The sequence below is a fragment of the Pelodiscus sinensis genome, chromosome 2 (genome assembly GCF_049634645.1).
Source record: "Pelodiscus sinensis isolate JC-2024 chromosome 2, ASM4963464v1, whole genome shotgun sequence".
NCBI classification, from domain to species: domain Eukaryota; kingdom Metazoa; phylum Chordata; order Testudines; family Trionychidae; genus Pelodiscus; species Pelodiscus sinensis.
In genome coordinates, this window is record NC_134712.1 from 108,843,587 (window position 1) to 108,869,807 (window position 26,221).

A 26,221-nucleotide genomic window follows, 5' to 3' on the forward strand; every position below is an offset into this window, starting at 1 on the left:
GAGCCGGCCTCAGAATGCCAGTCTCAGGCAACGCAAACTCCTGCAGAGCATCCAAGAAGGGGACAGAAGTGCCCACAGAAGACACTCATTCTGCAACTGCTCAGCCTGTTATTGAACTATCCTTGGCTGCTGTCAAGGCTCCCCAAGTACGGCTTCATAAGTTATGGCATTAATGAGTAGGCAGGGTCCCCAAGGATCACAGCTGGCATTTCCATTTCTCCCACACATCTTCTGGTCTAGGGATAAAGTCCCTGCTCGCAGCTTCCTGAACAGGCCAACTTTCTGAAAAAGGCGAGCCTTTCCAAACGAGCCTGCATTAATATCTGTGAAATGCCCATGGTGATCCACAAACTCCTGCAGAGCCATGGAGAAATACTCCTGGTAGTTAATGCACTGGTGCCAGAATTGGATGTGCGTGCCATCTATCACCCCACCACAGTTTGGGAAACCCACCCACGGAAAGCCCAGCACAATTTCAGGTGCATTGCCCAGAGTCATGGCCTTTTGGAGCAGGATGCGCTTGACGGCCCTGCACACTTCTATCTGCGCGAGTCCAGTGGTCACCTTTCCCACTCCAAACTGATAGGTGACCACACAAAAGCTGTCTAGAGAAGCCAGCTTCCACAGTGCAATCACCACATGCTTCTCCACCAACAGGGCAGCTCACATTCTTGTATCCTTTCACCTCAGGGTGAGGGTGAACTCGTCACACAGTCCCATGAAAGTGGATTTCCTCATCCAAAAGTTCTACAGTCTCTGTTCGTCATTTCAGACTTGCATGTTGATGAGATCCTATCACTCAGTGCTTGTTACACAAGCCCAAATGCAGCATTCCACTGTGGCCAGCACCTCCATGAATGCCACAAAGCTATCTCCTGTAGTACAAACGCTGCTCAGACACTTCATTGCCGCTTTGCAGCTTCCGGAATAATTTGACTGCCAATTGTGATGTGTTATAGTGAGACCTATCAGCATTTTCGTCAATGGCTGGGGATCCATTCCCACACACTGAGGCGGCAGTGCACACAGCACAGAAGTCATTGAAAGATGGCGTCAAAAGTGGTTGGACTGCTGGTTTACCTATGAGCTGATGGGTAAGGTCCCGTGGGAATCGAGACTGAGGGGAAAAACAACTGAGGAGACTTGGCAGTTTTTCAAAGGGATATTGTTAAGGGCCCAAAAGCAAGCTATTCCAATGTGTTGGCAAGATAGAAAATATGGCAAAAGACCACCTTGGCTTAACCACAAGATCTTGCACGATCTAAAAATAAAAAAGGAGTCATATAAAAAATGGAAAGTAGGACAAATTACAAAGGATGAATATAGGCAAACAGCACAGGAATACAGGGGCAAGATTAGAAAGGCAAAGGCACAGAATGAGCTCAAACTGCTACGGGAATAAAGGGAAACAAGAAGACGTTTTATAAATACATTAGAAGCAAGAGGAAGACCAAGGAGAGGGTAGGCCCACTGATCAGTGAGGAGGGAGAAACAGTAACAGGAAACTTGGAAATGGCAGAGATGCTCAATGACTTCTTTGTTTCGGTCTTCACCGAGAAGTCTGTAGGAATGCCTAACATAGTGAATGCTAGTGGGAAGGGGGTAGTTTTAGAAGGTAAAATAAAAAAGAACGAGTTAAAAATCACCTAGAAAAGTTAGATGCCTGCAAGTCACCAGGGCCTGATGAAATACATCCTAGAATACTCAAGGACCGGATAGAGGAGGTATCTGAGCTTCTAGCTATCATCTTTGGAAAATCATGAGAGACAGGAGAGATTCCAGAGGACTGGAAAAGGGCAAATATAGTGCCCATCTATAAAAAGGGAAATAAGAACAACCTAGGAAACTACAGACCAGTTAGTTTAACTTCTGTGCCAGGGAAGATAATGGAGCAAGTAATTGAGGAAATCATCTGTAAACATTTGGAAAGTGTCAAGGTGATAGGGAACAGCCAGAATGGATTTGTAAAGAACAAATCATGTCAAACCAATCTGTTAAGTATCAGAGGGGTAGCCGTGTTAGTCTGAATCTGCAAAAGCGACGAAGAGTCCTGTGGCACCTTATAGACTAACTGAAGTGTAGGAGCATAAGCTTTCGTGGGCAAAGACCCACTTCGTCAGATGCATGTAGTGGAAATTTCCAGAGGCAGGAATAAATATGCAGGCCAGGATCAGGCTGGAGATGACCAGGTGGATCCAATCAAGGAGGATGAGGCCCACTTCTAGCAGCTGATCTGGAGGTGTGAATTCCAAGAGAATAGAAGCTGCTTTTGTAGTTAGCAAGCCATTCACAGTCTTTGTTTAATCCAGAGTTGATTGTGTCAAACTTAAAGATGAACTGTAGCTCAGCAGTTTCTCTTTGAAGTCTGGTCCTGAAGTTTTTTTGCTGCAGGATGGCTACTTTTAGATCTGCAATAGTGTGTCCAGGAAGATTGAAGTGTTCCCCTACAGGTTTTTGTATGTTGCCATTCCTAATATCAGATTTGTGTCCATTGATTCTTTTACGTAGGGACTGTCCTGTTTGGCCGATGTATATAGCAGTGGGGCATTGTTGGCACATGATGGCATATATTACGTTGGTGGATGTGCAGGAGAATGTACCAGTGACAGTATGGCTGATCTGGTTAGGTCCTGTGATGGTGTTGCTGGTGTATATATGTGGGCAGAGTTGGCACCGAGGTTTGTTGCAAGGATTGGTTCCTGAGTTCGAGTTATTATGGTGCGGTGTGTAGTTGCTGGTGAGAATATGCTTCAGGTTGGCGGGTTGTCTGTGGGCAAGGACCGGCCTACCTCCCAAGGCCTGTGAGAGCAAGGGATCATTGTCCAGGATGGGCTGAAGATCACTAATGATGCGTTGGAGAGGTTTTAGCTGGGGACTATAGGTGATGGCCAGTGGTGTTCTGTTGGTTTCTTTCTTGGGCTTGTCCCGTAGCAGGAGGCTTCTGGGTACACGTCTGGCTCTGTCAATCTGTCTCCTCACTTCCTCGTGTGGGTATCGCAGTTTACAGAATGCTTGTTGAAGGTCTTGTAGGTGTAGGTCTCTGTCTGAGGGGTTGGAGCATATGCGGTTGTACCTCAGTGCTTGGCTGTAAACAATGGATCTGTTAGTTTTCTTTAATAGGATAACGAGTCTTGTGGATAAGGGAGAAGCGGTGGATGTGGTATACCTAGACTTTAGTAAGGCATTTGATACGGTCTCACATGATATTCTTATCAATAAACTAGGTAAATACAATTTAGATAGGGCTACTATAAGGTAGGTGCATAACTGGCTGGATAACCGTACTCAGAGAGTAGTTATTAATGGTTCACAATCCTGCTGGAAAGGCATAACAAGTGGGGCTCTGCAGGGGTCTGTTTAGGACTGGCTCTGTTCAATATCTTCATTAACGATTTAGATATTGTTATAGAAAGTATGCTTATTAAGTTTGCAGATGATACCAAGCTGGGAGGGTTGCGACTAATCTGGAGGATAGGGTCATAATTCAAAATCACCTGGATAAATTGGAGAAATGGTCTGAAGTAAATAGGATGAAGTTTAATAAAGAGAAATGCAAAGTGCTCCACTTAGGAAGGAACAATCAGTTTCATACATACAGAATGGGAAGTGACGGTCTGGGAAGGAGTACGGCAGAAAGAGATCTAGGGGTTATAGCGGACCACAAGTTGAATATGAGTCATCACTGTGATGCTGTTGCAAAGAAAGCAAACAGGATTCTGGGATGCATTAACAGGTGTGTTGCGAGCAAGACACGAGAAGTCATTCTTCCACTCTACTCTGTGCTGGTTAGGCCTCAGTTGGAGTATTGTGTTCAGTTCTAGGCACCGCATTTCAAGAAAGATGTGGAGAAATTGGAGAGGGTCCAGAGAAGAGCAACGAGAATGATTAAAGGTCTAGAGAACATGACCTATGAGGAAAGACTGAAGGAATTGGGTTTGTTTAGTTTAGAAAAGAGAAGATTGAGGGGGGGACATGATAGCAGTTTTCAGATATCTAAAAGGGTGTCATAAGGAAGAGGGAGAAAACTTGTTCATCTTGGCCTCTGAGAATAGAACAAGAAGCAATGGGCTTAAACTGGGAGGTTTAGGTTGGACATTAGGAAAAAGTTCCTAACTGTCAGGGTGGTCAAACACTGGAATAAATTGTCCAGGGAGGTTGTGGAATCTCCATCTCTGGAGATATTTAAGAGTAGGTTTGAGAAATGTCTATCAGAGATGGTCTAGACAGTATTTGGTCCTGCCTTGAGGGCAGGGGACTGGACTCAATGACCTCTCGAGGTCCCTTCCAGTCCTAGTATTCTATGATTCTATGCAAAGTGATGCACCATGGGGCATCAGGACAGGACCCAGGATGCTCCGCACCTCTGCCAAGCCTCTGTGAAGAAGAGGTGCTCTGTGTGATATCTACACAGAATGCATTGCTCTGAAAGGCACTGCAAGTGCAAAGAGTGTGACCACACTAATGCGCTGGTGACAGAGTGTGGATACCCGATAGCATTTTCACTGCTGTGCTCCATGAGCAAGGCCGTAACTGCCAGTGCTTTACATCTGCCAGCGTAGATTTGGCCTAAATTCTAGTAATTTTCAATGAGATTTAGGCTTCTGTGGGCTTAAATTGTTTTTGAAAATCACTTAGACGGCTTTGAAAACGTACCTTTGTCGTGATTTCAATGGTGCATTAACAGTTTTACCTCAATTCTACATTTCCTAAGCTTTTTAAGGTACAAAGATAATAAAAAGCCCATACTTAATAACGATAGCATTTCAATTATCCCAATTAAGCCTTGGTGTTCACACCTCACTGAGGGGAATGGGGCGAATTCCTATGCTTGCTGCTGCTACTGTCTGGATGCAAATGGTTTTCTGCAAGGCTAATTTAACAGGGAAAAAACTTACTGGTTTACAGCAGAAAAATGAAAGTTTATTATTTGCAGAATATTGCTGATGCAGCCAAAATTACTGAGATCCTAAAAGCAGCTATTTTCTCCTACAAAGTGTTATGATATGAAAGCAGAGTTTTAGGAGAGAATTTTGTGGTGTATATGTCATTAAAACAACCGCAATTGCTTTTACACAAACTGTGCCAACAGTGCCTTAAGAACAGCAGTATTGCGTCTGCTTAGTCCCATGCTCAAGAGAAACAACAGACACTGGGCATTCCGGATTGGGTGGGAAAAATGAACATTGTGATGTCAAAGCAGGGCTTCGTTAAACTCTAAAAAAAACATCACAGGCCATTTTTTTTTAAAACAACAGCGCATCTCATCTTATATAATATTGTTTGCTACTTTTGCAAACTATTTGTTCCAGACAATAATATAAAGCTATCTTTGGGGTACACAATCGTTTTTCAGACAGGCCAAAAAGAAAAATACGTATAAAGTACAAATGTGTCTGTGGCTCTGTCCTTACTACAGATACAACCAACAGCCAATAAAACCGGCTGAAACATGATTATGTTGTAAATACTCTGATTACTTAACAGTGCAAAAAAAAGCAAAAGAACTACCAGCAAAACATGGTTAGGAGTCATCTATTGCCTATATCAGGGTTAATATACCATTCTTGAATGGGTTTTTTGGTCCTTAAAACAAGAAAAAACAAAACATGTATGGGCTGTAACTGTGGTTATTTTCATCTTGCAGATGGTTCTTCTCTCTGTGTATTACAGTTCATATCAAATATGATTGTGAATTATGCATTGGAGGTTATGTACATGTTAAAATAATAAGAGAAACAAATGCCATCAAGTATGTTTACATTACAGCATTTCTGTTCACGCAGCTCTGCAGCAGCTAAACATGAATCTCTCCCCTCTAAATTTTTACCTAAACCACAAATAAATCAATAAGAAAATATTCAAACCACCGCTACATTTAAATAATATTAATGAGGGAACCAAAAGCCAGGAAATTCAAAGATAAGGTTGACACTCCATCTTTTATTTGTGTCAACTTGCCTCTTTTTCCCAACACATGAATTAAGGATGAAGTGTCCATGTTATCTTTTCATTTCTGAGTTTTTGTCAGTTCATGACAGACCCTGGTCGTTATTTAAAAGTAGGGTTTTTTTTAAATATTTAATACCCTATTTATACAGTAGGTGATGACATTTGATCAAAAGATGAAAGCCTATAAACTAAATGTAGTTTTTTAAAGATGGGTTCAAAGAAAACACTGAAGTAAATTTTTACAGATTTTGACTGATAAATAACTACAGTACTTTTGTGGTGACGGAAGGCCTTTTTTATATACTTGTTTTTCTTTCATAGCTTCTTGCCTATTTTCAGCATTTAACTTGGTTTAATATTTGGATGATGTTGCCATACTAAATAATGTGCTTATTTTTCCTGCAGGAGGCAGACACAATCATGCTGTTTGATATAACATGTAATGCCAAGTTGGTGTATGGGTGGGTGGTGCATCTCACATATCAAGGCGGTACAGGTGCCAAGAGATTTCAATGCCATGGAACTTTGAAGTCTATTTCACTGTGGTTAGTTAGGTCAAAATTGCACCAAAGCAGTTTAGAAGTAGGGCTCCTATGTTCTATGGTAATATGAAAAATATTAATAACAATGCATACACATATATAGATATAATTTTTTAATAAAAATCATATATTTATACACACTAAATACTCTATACCTTAAACCAAATATGGATCTGATGATAATAAGGCTGTGTCTAAACTACACCTCTCTGTTGGCAGAGGGATGTAAATGAAGCACTTTGAAAGTGGAAATGAAGTGGGGATTGAAATATCCCGTGCTTCATTTGCATAATTGCATCATGGCGCTGTTTCGAATGAGCGCCATTTCGAAACTGAAACCACAAGTTAGACATGTTTTTTTCGACAACAGGGAGCTTTTTTGAAAGATACTATAGCTTTTCGAAAAAGTGCCCCGTTATCGGGAAAAAAATGTCTAAACCATGGTTTCAGTTTAGAAATGGCGCTCGTTCAAAACAGCACCATAACGCGATTATGCAAATGAAGCACGGGATATTTAAATCCCCGCTTCATTTGCACTTTCAAAGTGTTTCATTTACATCCCTCTGCCGACAGAAGGGTGTAGTTTAGATGTAGCCTAAGAGATTACTACAATAAAAATGTGTGCTTTAGATAGAAAGCAATAAATAAGACTTATATACATAGAGAACATGCTCAGTGGTTAGCGATTCATTTTGGTTCTCTATTTCAATTAAGTTTTGTTCCAGTCTCTCTTAGAGCCCAGTACAGAATAGCATGAGCACCTCTTGTGCACTGCTAAGCATCCTCAGCTCCCAGTAGGGATGTTAAAATCAGATTAATCAACTAATTGAATAGTTGATTAGTTGATAAGGGCACTTCCGCTTTGAAATGTAGTAAGGGCCCACCCAGCTGTTGCTACATGAGTGGGCCTCAACTTCGGGAGGGTGGCAATTATGGGGGCAGGGGTTAAGCCCTAGCACCCCAGCCCAACTCCCTGGAAGGAGCGCCAGGAGCATTAGGGTAAGCCCCACCCATGCCCCCCCAGCCAGACTGCCAGGTGGATTGGGGTCAGCCCCTGCACCCTGGCCCCGCTCCCCAGCCACTGTGCCAGGTAAGTCCTGGTGCAAGGATTCTGCTCCCCACATGTAGTGCCAGGTGGAGCTGGGTGAGCCTCCACATCCCATCTCATTCCCAGGCTGGTGCACAGAGCAGGCTGGCGGGGCAGGGCAAGAGCTGGGGCACAGTGAGAACCATGGGGGACCTGCGTGACTGGCCCTGGATGCAAAGTAGGTCCACTTGTAGCTACACTGCTTTTGTAGGGTTTAGGTGAATCCACTTCCGACCACCAAGGCGCTGTCAGTGCGGAGGAAGAGTGTCTACGTGGTAAGCTAGTTCAGAACAGCTCTCCTGTACTAGCTATTGTGGGCTTTCCCCCACAGATAGACAAGCCCTGATGCTGTATCCCGTCACTCACTTGTCATCAGCTTCATCACCCTAGCACATTACAGGGCAATGGCTGTTATTTATTGGAAGCACCAGAGTTCACAAGCAGAGTCCAAAATTAGCATTGTGCACTCATGCACAGCCACCCAGCTACAGCCTTTTTGTGATGAGACCTGGGTCTGAGATACCTAAAAAAGGGGTGAGAGTGTGATTCCAATGTCCCCAAGCCTTCCTCTCTCTCTGGTTATAGCTGCAATTTATCTAAATAGCAACCACTCTATTTTTTAATCTAATCTTTTTTTTTTTTAAACTCCCTGACATCCCTCAAGAACTCATTATTTCTAACACCCTGTACGATCCAAGCCAGGGGAAATCAGCTGCGGAAATGATTGAAGAGCAAGACGTTTCCCAGGAAGGCACAGACTTGCTTTTTAGCGAATGCAGCATTCAGCTCTGCTGGGCAGGTGTTTAACAGGAGCTAAGATTTCAGAGGGAATTGAATGTGTGGCCTTGAGGAAACAGCCACAGATCTTAATTTTTGTTGTCACTGTTGCTACTGCAAAATGTTAGTTCCAGACCTTGCACTTTGCAAAGCTATTTAAATATCTACAGCTGGGAATGAAGGGGTAAGGGTGGTCTAATGTCTACTCTCTCTGAACAACTGCTTTATAGCATGGCACATTTGTCTAGAATACGAATCTGCCATTGGAATGGAAGTTCTCATGGGGGTATTTACTCTCATACTATCCCATGGATGCCTTTTAGCATGGCATGCACACTCACTTATTATTGTCTAAATATTATTTTATTTAGAGAATTGTAAATCTCTTTCGTAACTCAAATCAAGATACAGCCGTACACACATCTTCAGTGCAGACTCATGACCATTAGTTCTTCTCCTTTCACATTAACAACAGCCTCTGAGGGAACTGGCCACAAGAGCATATTTTGGACAAAATGACAACTATACTACACACCCCAGTTTCCATCAAAATTCATACACCAGTAACAGATGATAAATTCCTGGCAGCATTTCTCAGTGACTCAGCATTTCTAGATGAAGGTTACTCGCCCATCATCAGAATTCTTCAGGCTCGACTCTGCATGGTGACACTCTTTGGATAGGCTAGTGGTGCAGGTCATAATGAAGTAGTTTCTAGTAGTGGCATCTGTTGACATACTCCCTTCCTCAGAATGGTTGAAGGGCAAGGCTATCCAATGGGTCTACAGATGGCCAACCACCTCCGCTCTTTTAATTACCTCCTCTAGTACAAAACTGAAATTAGGATTCTGAGGAAGAGGGGAAGGTGGGCAGGGAGTGTGAACATGCAGAATCCATCTTAAACTCCTGTTACAGGTGAGTAAATTTAATTCTTTTTCAAGTGGTCTCTGCACATTCTCTTTGGAGGGTGAGACAAGGTGATCTCCTTAAAGAGAAATTGACATATGGCTTTACCAAACTGTGGACTTTACTTTCTCTTGCTTTTTGAACAGCAGCCTCCACCGCCAGTGAATTTGGAGCTGGATACATTTGGCAGGATGGGAACCCGCAGGATGCAGCTGGTATAGCTTGTCTGGTGTTCTAAAAATTGTCTGTCCACATGATGGATTTAGCCAGGCATTTACTGCAGCTGCTAATAAACCATCTAGAGCTGGCAGGTTAATCTCACTCCTAGGAAGTGAATCCAGAACACAGAAAACCATGTGTGGCTGATAACCTGAGAGGAAATAGGGAAGGGATCAGAAAAATGGCAGGGCAGGAGACATCCCGCATAGATCCTGGCTTCTTTGCTGTCTTTAATTCTGACATATCAGAGCCTTAGGTGAAAAAAAAAACCCTAGAAAATAAAATAAAAATAATGCAGAACTAATTAGAAACTAATTGAAGGCAGCTGCACTGGGAACTATCTGAAGACCTGGCACAGGTCCTGGTCCATCTGCTCCTATGGTTGGAAGGAACAAAGGGCATTTGTGTGCCATGCTTTGACATTCAGAGCTGCAACAGAGGGGCAGGACTCAGAGAGTTCTCCCCAATGGGCACTTCTGAGAGAAGGTTCTGATGGTTCAAGGTGCACCGTCTGTTCACCCCACAAGTGGCAATGCACAGAGGCCACTTGAAGAACACGTACTTTTGGACCTATTTTCAGTCCGAAGCTGCAGGAAAGCCTGAGGCAGGACTGCTGGGCAATGTATTCCGATTCTCATGGGCCAAGAAAGGCAGCTTATAGACTGACAGATGTATTGGAGCATAAGCTTTTGTGGGCAAAGACCCACTTCGTCAGATGCACGTCACATGCATCTGACAAAGTGGGTCTTTGCCCACGAAAGCTTATGCTCCAATACATCTGTGAGTCTATAAGGTGCCACAGGACTCCTTGTCACTAAGTACTTAGCATTCCTAATGGTTATTTATCTACTTTCAAACTTTATTTATTCCTTCTCTCTAGTGATTTCTGAGCATTTATAATCTACAGGGACACAGTGCATTCATAGATCACAGCAAAATCCAATATTAGTGAAGTACCATTGTTCTTTCTGTATAAATTGCAGACAATTAGGAGCTGTCACTAGAACAATTAGTTTAAAAATTGAAAACAGATAAAACAATGATGAGCCATGTATTCACTTAGGGCTTGATCCCAGGAGTTTTCCGTGCACAAAGCTCTCCCTGAAATGCAGTGTGATTACTGTACATGTAGGGCTCATGAAAAAGAACCTAGTTTAATGCTCATCTGATGAAGTGGGTTTTGCCCATGAAAGCTACTGTGTGTTTTTATTATTAGTCTCTAAGGTGCCACAGGACCTAGTTTAATGGAATGGAGATTGTGCAGTAGCAGACTCAACTGTTGCCACTGTCTGCAAGTGTGAATTGCCAGGATCACTATAGTGGACAGGAGTGCTGACCAGCACCCAGTGACTAAGGGGTTAAGCGCAGGTACCTAGCAAGGTGTTGGCCAGGGGGCCAGGAGAACTAATCAGATAGGCTATGTCTAGACTGCAAGCCTCTTTCAAAAGAGAGCGTCTAGACTGCACGTTGAACTTTCGAAAAAGCGGCTTGCTTTTTCGAAAGAAAGCATCCAGTGAGTCTGGATGCTCTCTTTCGAAGAAGCCCTATTTACATTGAAGAACGCCTACTTTCGAAAGAGGAACTTTCGAAAGAAGGCGTTCTTTCTCGTGAAATGAGGTTTACCGCCATCGAAAGAAAAGCCGCGTTCTTTCGATTTAATTTCGAAAGAACGCGGCTGCAGTCTAGACACAGGTGAGGTTTTTTCGAAAAAAGGCTACTTTTTTCGAAAAAACCCCTGAGTCTGGACACAGCCATAGAGGGGTGAAATCTGAATTGGATATTGGTTCCTTGCCTGCTTTCTTTGTATGGGAGAGAGAAACCAGGATTTGAGAGACACAGAATGATGTAAACCCAGGCAGAAACCCCATGCCCCCACGGAATTCCTGGGATGGGAGAGGACTGAACAAAGGGAAAATTAGAAGTAAGTAAAAGGGAAAAGTGAATCCAGTTGCGTTCAGGGTGTTTTTCTTTATTTTGCAGTTTGGTTTGAACTGCTCTGTGTGATTCTGTGCCTCCCCTCCCCCATTACCATCTAAGCACTGTTCTTAAAGATTTTCTGTGTGTTTTTTTAAATTTGTTTTCCTTAGTGCTCTGTAACCTCTAGCAAGCAAGTATACTTTATGAAGTATATCTTTTGTTTTGTAATCAAAATCACTTTTTTTCAGGTGATGATTTGTTTCTTGTGTCCTGGAAGGTCTGACTGGGCTCGTCTACACTGGCCCCTTTTCCGGAAGGGGCATGTAAATTTCACCTATCGTAGTAGGGAAATCCGCGGGGGATTTAAATATCCCCCGCGGCATTTAAATAAAAATGTCCGCCGCTTTTTTCCGGCTTTTAAAAAAGCCGGAAAAGAGCGTCTACGCTGGCCCCGATCCTCCGGAAAAAGTGCCCTTTTCCGGAGGCTCTTATTCCTACTTTGAAGTGTAGGAATAAGAGCCTCCGGAAAAGGGCGCTTTTTCCGGAGGATCGGGGCCAGTGTAGACGCTCTTTTCCGGCTTTTTTAAAAGCCGGAAAAAAGCGGCGGACATTTTTATTTAAATGCCGCGGGGGATATTTAAATCCCCCGTGGATTTCCCTACTACGATAGGTGAAATTTACATGCCCCTTCCGGAAAAGGGGCCAGTGTAGACGTAGCCTCTGTGTGTATCTGCATGCCTTGGACTGCGGGGCCAGCCACCAGAGATTGCAGCTTGTTTTTCTCTTTTCTTTTTTTCAAGCTCTTCTGGGCCAAAAGAGCTCAGGCTACCCCTGAGGGTGATTTCAGATGTTCATCCCCATTTTTTTAGGGATAAAAAGCACTTGATGGTGGCAGCAATTCCCCAGAATTTGTGGATTATGATTCTGGGGGGAAGTTTTTGTAAGTAGTGCCTGTAGAGGCAAAGGTTTTTTTTTTTTTTTTTTTTTTGAGCTCTTTGCAGGACCCCATCTTCTGCACTCTGAGTGCCAGAGTGGGGAATATCCCTAATGATCACAGTTACAGTGACAGTTGTACAGTAGACAGAACCAGGGGTGCCAACAGCCTCTGTGGGCCCCTGGGCAAGATTGGGGGAAGGCATCACCCTGCTCCCAGAAGGGACAGGGCCTCAGACAGAAGGGCCAGGGCTTGGGCAGCTAGCCCTCAGCGCCACTCTAAAAGTATGTGAATTGGTGCTCTGGCAGTGATTTAAAGGGCCCAGGGCTCCATCAACTGCCACTGCCAAGCCAGGACAGGATCCTTTAGTCTTTGTAGTGGTGATTCTAGTGTCAGTGCAAATAGCTGCTTTTGCTTTCTGCATTTCCTAAGGCTGTGCGTGTGTATAGGGGGTGGTGGGGGGAGAAGGAATGTACAGGGACAGGGCAGGTTGTTTTATGAAATCCAGATTCTTTGGCAATAATTTGAGAGTGTGCATAATATTTCTATTTTGTATGTCTGTTTAGCAAATAACGCTACCATTTCGATTGGCGCGTCCACACCTCAAGTGCGTTTTTGTGCAAGTAAATTTACAGTAAATCAAAAGAACAGAGGGGTTTTTGCGGTATAGGTATTCCTCTTTCTACGAGGCATAACTCCTTTTTGTGCAAGAGTTCTTGTGCAAAAAGGTGTGTGTGGACAGGCAACAGGGGATTTTTGTGCAAAAAGAGCCAATCAAAAAAAAGCACAGGTGCCCTTGTGGCTACTCTGTGAATAGCAATCAGAGCTTTCTTTCAAGAAAGCATCCATGCAGTTTGCACGCTCTCTTGCGCAAAAGCGCTTCGCTTTTGCGATGCGCTTGGAAGTGTGGATGTGCTCTTATGCAATAAGTTTTTGTGGAAGATCTTTTCCTCAGCACAAGAGACCTGTAGTGTAGATGTAGCCTGAGATTTGCATAAGGCTATTTCCAATTTCAGAACAGAGATTAACTTGAGCTTTGTCTTGAAGTAGGTGTAGTGTGAATTGATTCTTTTCTTGAAACATCAGTATAAGAGGATGGCAGTGGAAATGTGCTTAGTTTTGTCATGAATTTCTGTTTTTTTAAATACATTACAGCTCAGTGAGCAAGATCTGTTGATAGCCCTTTATCAATTTTTATTATTTCTACCTTTTACAACCCTTTATTCAACTTCTTGATTTTTATAACGTTGTTTGTACAAGAAAGTTAACAGTATGAGTTCACAGTGGTGTTTTTTCTGTCTCCTTAGATGGGAAATATTGACAGAACTGCCAAAACAAACTTTATTTTAAAAGAGACAAACAAGGTCCTTAACTAATATACATTAGAATAATGCCTTTGAAACCAGTGGCTCTATGATTCACATCAGATGAAGAACTGATCAAGTATATATAAAATTGCTACTATTTAACCTTAAGAGAAAAAGAATCATAGATGGCAAAGACAGATTTGGCCATCTAGTCCAACCTGTCCTGACAAGACAGGATTGTTCCCTTTCCTGCACAATACACTATTCTCCACTGCTTTATTCCTGTCTAGTTTTAAATGTCTCAGGCACAGGTCTCTCCCATTAAAAGTCCATTATTGAGTATAATGTGTCTTGAGTAGGACTTTCAAAAGCGCCCAGAACTACCTAACTCAGCTCCCACTGAAATCAGTGGAAGCCACTGACTTCAATGGGAACAGCATTAGACCAATGTTAAGCCTTTACTTCACTTGTTACTCTTAAGAAATGCTTTCCTGCTTGTGAGCCTAAATTTTCCTTTCCTTATTTTCATCCCATTTTTTCCTCATAATCGCCCATAATTGTCCCCAGAGATGCCGCTCTTTTTCCCCTGGGTTAACATCTTTAAAATGCATAGACAGTTGTTTAAAATTTTATTGAATAATTATTTTAAGTTCTTTCTCTCTTTTTTTAAAAAGGGTGCCCTGGAAAAGAAAAAAAAAAGGCAAAGGGTTATGCAGTCAGTGGAAAATTCCAGTTGGACTACAACAGTATAAAAGTTGCCTCTCACCTTGCGTGTTAATCTTCTCTTTATCTCCCGTTTTTCCTCCTGCTCCTCTTGCTCATTCCGAGCTAGAAAAAGATTTATACAAGGTTCTAGACTGCTGGCGTGATCACAATGCACAGTTTGCAACAAATAAACCTCTCCATCAGTGTACTTATGTTTCAGGACTTCTCAGATGCAGAGATAGTCCTTCTAGGAACAACCAATTCCCCTACCCAATAGCTATTGCACTTCCTTCCATGCCTCAAAAAATATCCCTATCTCTCTTCCATCTCAGTATAGGTATGATTTTTCTTTTTTGTACATTTCAATTTCTAGCGCTCCTAGGCATTCAGCCAGTGCTTCTGAAATGGTTATCTCCATTCTGGTGGCCTAGCAGTGGACAATGATCATATCGCTAGCTTCTGAGAAGAGTGAGTTGAAAGGGCAGATGCTTGGGAAGAAGCAAAAATATTTTCCCCTGGTTCTAGAATAATTGATCAACAGCTACTCCATTGAGAGGGCAGAAAAGAAGCTTTGTTAAACCTACAAAAGCATCATCAGTCCTTAAACTTAAAGGCTACGTCTACACTATGAGTTTAGCCACAAGAGGCTAAACAAATGAAGCACGGTTTTTGCGCAAAACAGCCACGGCCACACTGCCTGTTTTTGTGCAAAAAACCATAGCACAAAAATAAATGAAAGAGAGTATGCAAATGAAGCATGGGAAAATGCTAATCCGTGCTTCATTTACATAGGCTCTTGCCACAAAACCATAGTGTAGACGTAGCCAAATTTCCAAAAGTTCTTAAAAGTCCCATTTTCAAAAGTGACAAGCACTTTGGAGTTTAAATCTCACTTAAAGTCAGTGGGATGTAGAAACTTAAACAATGGGATATAGGCTCCTAACTCAGGTAGGACTCACTGCAGCAGTTAACTCGAGAATAACTTGAGTGTGGGCTGATCCAAAAGAGGATACAGGCTAGATTTAGCCCAGCCTGTCAACTACTAACGCATCTGTGCCTCTTCCTGCACTCAACTGAAGAAGTGGGTTGTGCCCATGAAAGCTCATGATGCTATCTATATTTTGTTAGTCTCTAAGGGTATGTCTACACTACCCCCCTAGTTCGAACTAGGGGGGGTAATGTAGTCATACGGAGTTGCAAATGAAGCCCGGGATTTGAATTTCCCGGGCTTCATTTGCATAAAGCCGGCCGGCGCCATTTTTAAATGCCGGCTAGTTCGGACCCCGTGCCGCGCGGCTACACGCGGCACGGACTAGCTAGTTCGGATTAGGCTTCCTAATCCGAACTAGCTGTACGCCTCATTCCATGATTAGGAAGCCTAATCCGAACTAGCTAGTCCGTGCCGCGTGTAGCCGCGCGGCACGGGGTCCGAACTACCCGGCATTTAAAAATGGCGCCGGCCGGCTTTATGCAAATGAAGCCCGGGAAATTCAAATCCCGGGCTTCATTTGCAACTCCGTATGACTACATTACCCTCCCTAGTTCGAACTAGGGGGGTAGTGTAGACATACCCTAAGGTGCTACAGGACCACTCAGTTATGGAGTAACATGGCTATCGCTCTGAGACTAATAATCAGTTTGTGTAGCTTGAATGTTATTTCACAGTGTGTCTGGTTCTCACTTGAGCTAGGCCAACTCAAGAGGAGTTAAGTTAACTCTGCCGTGAAGCCATATCCTTATTTAGACAATTTTTGAAAGTTTACCGCCGTTGTTTAGGCATAGTCCTAATACACAGATAATTTATCTAACTAAACCCTAAGCCACTGAGCTGCTGGAGTGGACTCTAAGGCTGAGTTCCTTCAATGAGTCAAGAAACAGTGATATCACTTGACTCATGCAGTATATTCTGTATATAGTACCTGTCATTCACGGATCTCAAAGCATTTTAAAATGGTGAATATTACTCCTGTTTTAGAGAAAGGGAAGATAAAAGCTGTTCTACACATAATCTGAGTGCTGATTTAACTGAACTGGTGCTGGAAGCAATGTAGTTCAATCAGGGCAAATCCTTGCTGCGGGTATTTTTAAAACCATTACCAACTGAATGAAGCTAAGCAAATTTAAGGCACTCAATCTGTTCTAAAAGTGTTCACACCACGAATTTATTTAAGAGGATGCCATTAAACTGGTGTTCATAGTGGGCATAGACCAGCCTTACAGCACAGAGAAGCTATTGGTCTTGTCCATGATCACAGAGCAAATTGGAGGCAGAGCTAGGATTAGAAAACGGGTTTCCTGATTCCTAGTCTGAGACTCTAAACAGTAGAGATGAAATCCTGGGTCCAGTGAAGTCAATTGCAAAACTCCCTCTGACATCAGTGGGACCAGGATTTCCCACTAGAAATGCACCAATTCAATACATGCTGTGCACAGCCATCTCCTATTTTAATAGGGCTCTCTAATTTCAAATGGCAGATTCCCAGTAATGCTTTTAAAACACCATTTTCTGGAGGAAGGAATTTCATGTGGTAGCTTGATAAATAGACAACAGAGAACAGAACCCAAGCACCTTTTCTATATGGTTTTTGGATATATGTATTGCTAAATACTGTTTCTTTTTCTTTTTTCTTCAAGTTCTCTGCATAGTTTTTTTTCCCTCCTGGCTCCAATCAGATAAATGTATTATTGTGCCCAAAATCTAAGGAGCAGATCCTGTCAACAGTTTACTCATGGAAGCAGTGCCACTGAGAAAATCTTTGCAGGATCAGGCTGTGAATTGGGAGAAGCAAACCGATTCTAACTCAGGATTCAGAATAGAACAAATTGTCTGAAAGGCTACAAAAAGGTGTCTGAAACAGCAGAAATAAGGCTTCTTAACAACAGCACCATTTTTCCTGTCTCCTTGCTTCCTTCAGCCCAGTTACCAAGCTTTAGAGACAACTGGGCAGGGCGAAACCTTTACCAACTAAAAGTTGGTCATTGGCAATCGTCCTTGTCAAGCCAGAAAGGGATTTCTTTATCTTAAAACAAGGCTAAACTGATGCAATCCTTTTAGATCTACAGAGATTACAAAACAGTTGCTTTGTGTGTTGTAAGCGGTCAGGAGATTCCCTCTCTCGCTCTAGCCTCTTTGTGTGAGAAGAACTAGAATTTTCAGGTCTGGCGTCAGTGCCAAATGAGACATTTCAACAGAAATTTTGTTGAGACCCAACCCATCCAATCTCATTGCCTTTTTACAGGGAATTTGTGGTCACTGAAGGCACCAAACCTGGCATTCTTAAAACCAACGTCTTTTCTTCATCACAGATACAGTCACCATGCATGTTTCCTCACAAACGAATGTGCTTAGCTCAAGATGTATGGGAGAGGACCAGTTCAGTCTTCATACTTATCCAAGAGACAGAACTGCAGTGCTGTGTTCCTCACCCAATCTGCTTCATGTCCTCAACTCCCATTTAATGGGAGTTGAGGGCATGTTACACTCATGGCCGGTACTCAGCATCTTCCAGCAATAAGCCTTCAGCTTATATATTTATTTAAATGGTGCTACTGAATTATTCTAGGGGAGTGAACCATGCTGTCTTAAAATGCCGTACCATACTGGTATCTGATGCTCCTTTGTTTGGATGTTTAATATTTGCTGTTTTCACTGCAAACTATTTCAATCATTTGTTCATCATGTAAAGGTGGGGAGGGACTTATAAATACAGTTATCATGTAACAATTTTTTCAAGTATTTATGACATTTTATTTACCAACACATATGCTGCTCTATGGCAGATCTGCGGTTTGGCGCCAAACTATAAAGCTTTTATTTAGGTGCCAAAATGTAGTTCCAAATTAGGGTAGCAGGTTGCTAAGTGACTTAATTGCTTTTGAAACTAAGTCCCATTTTAAAAAATCCCAAAGGATACATCTAGACAGCACCCTTCTCTTGGAATAAGCTACGCAGTTTGTGCTAAGCGAATTGCATAGCTTATTCCTAGTCTAAACTGAAAGAGCTTATTTTGAAATTTGGTGCTGTGTAGACAGCAGCAAATTTCAAAATAAGGCACTATTCTGACAAATCCCTTAGTGTGAGGGTTACAGGGACACTGGAATAGTGCTCCCGCTATTTCCTGAAATAGCAACACCGTCTAGACATAGGCTCAAGATGTTGAGTCCCAATGAGACTAAGATTCCTAAGTGACTTGGGCATTCTGAAAATTGTACTCAGAATAGCCTGTCTTTAGATACCTAGGTTTTCAAATGTTGGCCATTAAGTCTATGGTTCAAGGCTGCCAACGCTGCAGCCTCAAGCTTCCTCCACTTTTACCAGTATGGCTTTTACGGGACAAGGTGGTTCATGCTGACTGGGAATTGTAGGGTGAAAACATGAGCTACTGCAGAATGTGGCTCTGGACACATTGTCTGTTTTTCCTGACCTCCAGAAGACTTACTCCCTCTAACTGACATGACATAGAAATTTAGAGTAGATAATAGGAGATCATACACTCACAAGTGGATTCCAATTGAATGATGATCCTGTATCTGCTTACATTGGCTCTGATAGCTAATCTAATCATATTGTATATCTATAATGATCTATCAGTCTAGTTCTGTGCCATAATTGTAGACAACCAATCACTGCAGTGCTAGCACATTTTATCCCCTAACTACACCACTGAAATGTTAGAAATTTGATTTCATCATATTTAAGAAGTTAATTTTATTCATTTATAGAAAGCTAATCACCTATTACATGCCTGTAGGATTCTGTACAAAGTAGAAGTTAAAAAACAACAAAAATATACAGTGTTTAACAATAGGATCCTACCTCAAGACACGCTAAGGAATTTAAACATGCTATTTTAGAATATTTTTTCTTATAGTTTTTTTTTAATATTCTAGTTCCATGCTCCTGAAAGGCTGCAGAGTACATCACTCAAGCAAGAGCACTGGTGAAAATTATATTCCTGCTGTTCTTTGCTTTCTTACTAGTTACCTGTAAATAAACACCTTTAACCTTTTTATGTGTAAAATCATTTTGATTTGATAAAAATTAAAAATTACTAACATAATTTTTTCAAAATCTGACTCATTCAGTAGAATAATTGTTATTTCGGATTCAATCTTATCCTTGAAATCAGAGGCAAAACTGGAGCTGTCTAGAACAGAATCAGGCTGTCTGGGTAGCTTTTTTGTGGTTTTAAAGTATCATTAAATACTTCAGGGATGTTGCATCTCCCCATAGGTTTGTTTGTTTAAAGAAACAACAGAGATTAGAATTTAGAAGCTGTGTGCTAAATCCTGATGTCTTCACTGGATTTCAACGGGAGGTTTGCCTGCATAAGAACTTTGGAAGATGACCCTCAGTTTGAATTGTCTCCCTAGACAGTTTACATTGGTTATCTAATTGAATGGGTTTCTTACAGTCATTCCCACCCAAACACAGCTCTAATACATATTATTACTTATTTGTGACATAGCTGCAGTGTATTTGGAGCTTTATAAATGACATATAGCGGCAAACAAGTTTAATTCCAAATGACAAAATACTCACGTTTCAGAATGTTCCTCTGTTCCAGTTCTTCAGCAGTGGGCCTCTGGCTCAGTCGTCTGCGAAAAAAACCCAGGATCAGTTTTTGGACCATATCACACCTTCCATAGTTCAACGTGTAAAGGAGTGACTTTGCAGTGCAAAAGGCAGAGAGCGAGGCAATGACATTGCTCCACTATGCTCCACATTGTGCGTGATATTACGGTGCTCCTTCTATTTCCAATCCATGAAAACCACAATGCATTGTGTCACATTTACATGACCCTCCCACTCCGGGGCAAATCTGCTAAAAGTTAGGCTGTGCAAGTTTCTTCACTTAATTTCCTTCCTTTCATGCCTGCTTCCTGACTTTCACAAATATAACAAGCTTAGTTCTAGCTCTCTCCCTCTCTGCCCTCCAGGCCGCTATATGTGAGCCTCCTGACTGTACCCAACTTGTTCAAACAGAGTTTGAACACAAAGCCAGTCCACAGAAACAAGGAGGCATAGTTAGGCTTTGCAGATTGCAGAACAATAGCAGCTCTTCTCTTCCTCCATTCCTACTCTCCCCTTGGGAAGCTTTATTAAATGTACTAATTACAAATGAATATGAATTAAAATCACTTGGCAGTCAACCTGTACGTAATACAGCCACAACAAATAAGATCTAATTCCAAAAGGGGGCTGCAAACAGAAAACTATGATTAGAAAGCAAGAGAGCAGCAGAAAAGGGCATTAGAAAAACAAGGTAAACCAGCAGAATTACCTCAGAAATTAACAATTGTTGAGCCTGCTCTAACTCCCATTGAAGTCAATCAGAGTTTTGCCATTGACTTCAATGGGAGCAGTAACAGAACATTAAATCTCCATCCAAAGCATGAACTTGGGCCCTGATCCTGTGCTGATTACCCTCCACACACAGCGCAGTCATTTACATGGGGGAAACAGATGACTTCCATTTCAATAAATGGAAGGTGAGGCCGTCTGGTGCAATGCAGGATCAGCGCTACTCTCTGGCAAAGTTGAGGAAATCATTTCAGGCTTCTCAGAACACACTGGCCACAAGCTGCACTTGTGCCAAGGAATGCACAGCCTGCCACTGGAGGGGAGTGAGTTCTTCAAACTACCATTGGGCACCCCTGATTCTGGAGACAAGTATCAGAGGGGTAGCCATGTTCGTCTGAATCTGCATAAACAACGAGCCTATAAGGTGCCATAGGACTTTTCTAGTTGTTTATCCTGATTCTGGCGCCACTGTGCGTCAATCTCATAACCAAGCATAAATTAAAGCAGCCTAAATACTGCTCTACATTGTGTTCATTCCCTATGGCCTCAAGGAGTTGCTACAACAGCTGGGATTCTCAGGACTGCTGGGAATTCCTCTAGGCATACACCCTGTGCCAGAGGGGTAGAGAGGGACATACCAGAGGTACCACCACTCAGCTTTGTGAAGATTCCCATATGCAGAGGGATAATCCAGATACTCTGGTTTTAGGACTTATTTGCACCCACTGCAGCAGCAAAAAGTAATCGTAATATAATAGAGAATTAGGACTGTTAGCTTGGTCTCTTTGCCATGGTGGAATGGACAATTACTTCATTGGAAAAGTGCCGAGAAGGACAAAAACTCATCCTCAATTCAGAATTAATGAATGTTTGTAAGGCACTCTGACAATGGAAAGTGCTATTCAAACACTATTAATCGTGATTGTCTTTAAGACACAGTAGCTGTTCCTAACGGGGTGTTTGGATAGTCACCTTAGCGGCAGGAGATTATTAAAAGCTTTTTGTTACTAGCACTGTAAGGAAATCAAAGACTAAAGTTACCTAGTTTAGCTTGGCACGCACAGCTCTAGTGACAGTTATATAATGCTTCTTGTGCATCCCACTGTGAGCATTCTTTGGAAGACGCATCAGAGGAAGGCTGAGGACAGATTCCAGCCACTAAGCATGTGACCATTTCCACAGGGATAAACAGCACACAGTAAGAAAAAAGACCAATCATTGTGACTTTATGAGGAGGAGGCTACTGTCAAGGGCCTTTTGGCCTCAGTAAAAAAACAAAACAAAACACAAAACCAAAATGGGATTAAAAAGGATCAACTAAAAGTCTTATATTTTTCAGACAGAGTAATTGAATGATGACCCATTTGCACACACAGGGCCAAATCTGTGACTTCAGTTTTTGTCTGAGTGAGGAATGAATGAAAACTGAGTTACGCATGTGATCATTTAGCTCATAATGAAAAATATTCTCTAGGGCAAATCCTTAACTGGGATAAATCAATGCAGCTTCACTGAACCAATACAGCTATCCTGATTTATACCAGCTGATGGCCTGGCCCCTTAGCTTTATCTCCTGACAGGACCATGAGAAAAATCTAAATGGAGTCACAAGCGCTATGCAGTTTAGATTACCTTGTGAATGATGGGACAAGCAGGGGCTAGGCTTGCCGGATGGTTTCAACAAAAATACCAGACACACTTGACTTTACATCACAATCTACATTACATCTTATTTAGAAAATACCGGACATTTATATTTTCTCATTTATATTTTCTCAATTTGTTTCCTGAACAGAAAGCTCAAATACTGGACTGCCCAGATCAAAACCGGACACCTGGGAACCCTAGCAGAGGCCTATCCTAAGGCTATTATAATTACAGTATATTTAATGCAAGGACATTGGTAGGCTTGAGCCAGCTGTTGAGAGTATAAAAACTTCTCAGACTATTGCATTGATATAGGCCAAATGGCATGGGTTCCTAGAACATTTATAGAGTTTTGTATCAATAAATGTTCCATTTTCATGCATTTGTGGGTCAATGGAGGTTTTCCCAGGGAATCAGAAATCCATAGAGAGTGATTCATTAAAAATCCCAAAGCTGCTCATACAGATACCTTTTCAGGCTTGACCTGCTGAGGAGAGGGGAAATTTTCAGGAGGCTAGGAGACAAAGCCAAGGTTTTGGTATGAAAGACTGGACTTATCCTGACAGAGAAGCCTGCATTTTGAATCAACAAATGGACCTGACCTTTGGTCCAAGCAGGGATCCAACCCTGCTGAAAGGCTGGAAGAACTTTGCCCAGCCTGACTCCCTCAGTTGAATGATAGGGAGACTTCTGATACATTAAGTATGTGATCCTTTGGCCTTTTTATGGTTTCTCTATGCTTCTGTCTTTAAATAAATGCACTCTGCTTAGAAAGCTCCATATAATCACTTACAATCACTGGCATTCCAACATCATAGCCCTTGGGGGAAAAAAATCAAAGTGCAGGGGCTGGCCATTAGTCAGACCTGATTGTGATAATCACTCTGCAGCTACAGACTGCTTCAGTGTAAAACCCCAGTCTGGAGAGAGTGGACATGGGTTCCTGTCCAGAAAGAGGTGCTGGAGGCCTGAGAGGGTATTCCTAGAGCCGACCATGGAGAGGGACACAGGGGCAGTTGCCCTGAAACTGCAACATTATCTTTCTCCTGAATAACAGCCAGATAAAGAAATGCTGATCATAGCCTTCCAAAAGTATTCTTCAGCTCTATATTAATTGTAGGGATTAGAAGAGAGATCAAAAAGAAAAAAAATGAAATCTCATGTTTCCACCCGTACATTAACTGGTACCAGAAGTGAGGAAAGAATTGCCTTCAGTCCTCCTGGCCCAGCACAACACAACTGTCTAAGTGCATTTAAGGGGCTCAAGAGTTGACTCTCTTTTGCAGCATCAGTTTTTTACCATGGCTAGGGATACCAAAACTTGAGGCGTTTATTTTGCTATTGAGAACCAGCCTTCTCTAATCATTCTTCTCCAATCAAGATTTATTAGATGGGGGAAAACATTGTCTTGTCAATTAAGTTCTCAGTTGCCTAACATGCTAAACTGAAGGCTTCTCAAGCAAGAAATCCCTATCCAAAGCACTATATTGAACCTCAACACTCTACACTTGTGCACTTCCTGACAGAAAAGATCACTGAGATATTGATCAAACTGTAAATGTGCCTGACACACTTTCTCTTCCTTCAAGTTTTGCTTCCTGCCAGTTCTTTTTGTTGCAGGTCTCTTGGCACCTTTCAGTACAATGCTTCTCTCTTTTTATTTTAACTGATTTTTAATTTCCCAGGGAAACCTGTAAGGTTCATTAACTGAATCTTAGCTATCAAATAACTACCAACTTCTGCCTTCCTGCTGATTTTAAATATTCAGCCCCAGTTATATTTGTGCAGTCAAATACAAGAACTTAAAAGCGATGAAATGGCTAGGGCAAATCTTTTAAAAAGTGGAGGTCAAATCCTAGTGAGGAAAATAGAAAGGAGCATAAACTTTGTCAAATTAAGTGTAAAAATATAATAAGAAAAGCCAAAAAGGAGTTTGAAGAACAGCTAGCCAAAAGCTCAAAAAGTAACAGCAAAATGTTTTTTAAGTACACCAGAAGCAGGAAGCCAGCTAAACAACCAGTGGGGCCCTTGGAGGATCGAGATGCTAAAGGAGCACTTAAAGATGATAAAGTCATTGCAGAGAAGCTAAATTAATTCTTTGCTTCAGTCTTCACGGATGAGGATATTGGGAAGATTCCCAAAGCTGAGCAATCCTTTTTAGGTGACAAATCCGAGGAATTGTCCCAGACTGAGGTGTCATTAAGAGGAGGCTTTGGAACAAATTGATAAACTTAACAGTAACAAGTCACCGGGACAAGAAGGCATTCACCCAAGACTTCTGAAAGAACTCAAATGTGAAATTGTGGAACTATGAACTGGGGTTTGTAACCTATCCTTTAAATAAGCTTCTGTACCTAATGACTGGAACATAGCGAATGTAACGCCAATATTTAAAAACAGCTCTAGAGGTAATCCTGGCAATTACAGACTAGTAAGTCTAATGTCAGTACCAGGCAAATTAGTTGAAACTATAATAAAGAACAAATTGTCAGACTCACAGATGAACATCATTTTTTGGGGGGAAAGACAACATGGTATTTGGAAAAGGGAGATCATGCTTTACTAATCTACTAAAGTTCTTTCAGAGGGTCAACAAACATGTGGACAAGGGAGATCCAGTGGATATAGTATACTCAGATTTCCAGAAAGCTTTTGACAAGGTCCCTCGACAAAGGCTCTTAAATCAAGTAAGTTGTTATGAGATAAGAGGGAAGGTCCTTTCATGGATTCTGCTTAAAAGACAGGAAACAAAGGGTAGGAATAAATGGTAAATTTCAGAGTGGAGAGAGGTAACTAGTGGGGTCTCCCAAAGGTCTGTCCTGGGACCAATCCTTTTCAACATACTCACAAACGATCTTGAGAAAGGTGTAAACAGTGACATGGCTACAACTACTCAAGAGAGATATTGGAGTCCTTGTGGATAGTTCTCTGAAAACATCCACTCGAGTGTGCAGCGGCAGTCAAAAAAGCAACTAGAATGTTAAGAATAATTAACAAAGGGATAGAAAATAAGACAGAGAATATCTTATTGCCTCTATATAAAACCATGGTACGCCCACATCTTGAATGCTGTATACAGATGTGGTCGCCTCATCTCAAAAAAACATATATTGGCATTGGAAAAGGTTCAGAAAAGGGCAACAAAAATGATTAGGGGTTTGGAACAGATCCCATATGAAAAGAGATTTAAAAGACTTGGACGTTTCAGCTTAGAAAAGAGGAGACAAAGGGGGATATGAGAAAAAGGTCTATGAAATCATGTCTAGTATGGAAAAAGTGAATAAGGAAAAGTATTCCCACAGTAAGAACTAAGGGTCATCAAATGAAATTAATAGGTAGCAGGTTTAACACAAACAAAAGGAAGTTTTTCTTCACTCGGCGCACAGTCAACCTGTGGAACTCCTTGCCAGAGTATGTGGTGAAGATTAGGACTTTAACAGGGTTCAAAAAAGAGCTAGATAGATTCATGGGGGTTAGGTCCATCAATGGCTATTAGCCAGGAAGGATAGAAATGGTGACCCTAGCCTCTGTTTGTCTGGAAATGGGTGACAGGAGAGGGATCACGTGAGGATTACCTGTTGTGTTCCCTCCCTGTGGGGCATCTGGTATTGGCCACTGTTGGCAGACAGGATACTGGGGAAGGTGGACCTTTGGTCTGACCCAGTATGGCTATTCTATGTTCTTATGTAAATCAAAGCAGATACAAAACCATATTCAGCTCTAATGAAGCTGAATTTAGAATGGGATTGATTGGAGAATGTATTTTTCACCATTTTGGAGAAAAAATTGAATACTGAAACATTTCAGTAGAAAAACAAAACAAAAGATTAAAAATGCTGCAGTAATATCTAGTGGAATCTGTCATATAGTTTCCTCGTGCTGCTTGCTATTTTTCTTCTCTGTTGGCTGGGCTCCCTACTCAGACTA

The 26,221-nt window shown here is 41.9% G+C and overlaps 1 protein-coding gene across 16 annotated transcripts in view; it reads right to left on the reverse strand.

Moving 5' to 3' along the window:
• Positions 1-26,221, reverse strand: part of PHACTR1 (phosphatase and actin regulator 1) — a 458,960-nt gene that overhangs the window by 15,123 nt on the left and 417,616 nt on the right. For all 16 annotated transcript variants that reach the window (XR_012901644.1, XM_014581425.3, XM_006138762.4 and 13 more), the window contains 2 exons: positions 19,886-19,941; positions 14,405-14,466 (listed from right to left, as the gene is read on the reverse strand). Coding sequence is in view for 15 of the 16 variants with exons in the window: in XM_014581425.3 (XP_014436911.1) it covers positions 14,405-14,466; positions 19,886-19,941 (118 nt within the window). In the remaining variant the exon portion in view is untranslated. The remainder of the gene's footprint in view (positions 1-14,404; positions 14,467-19,885; positions 19,942-26,221) is intronic.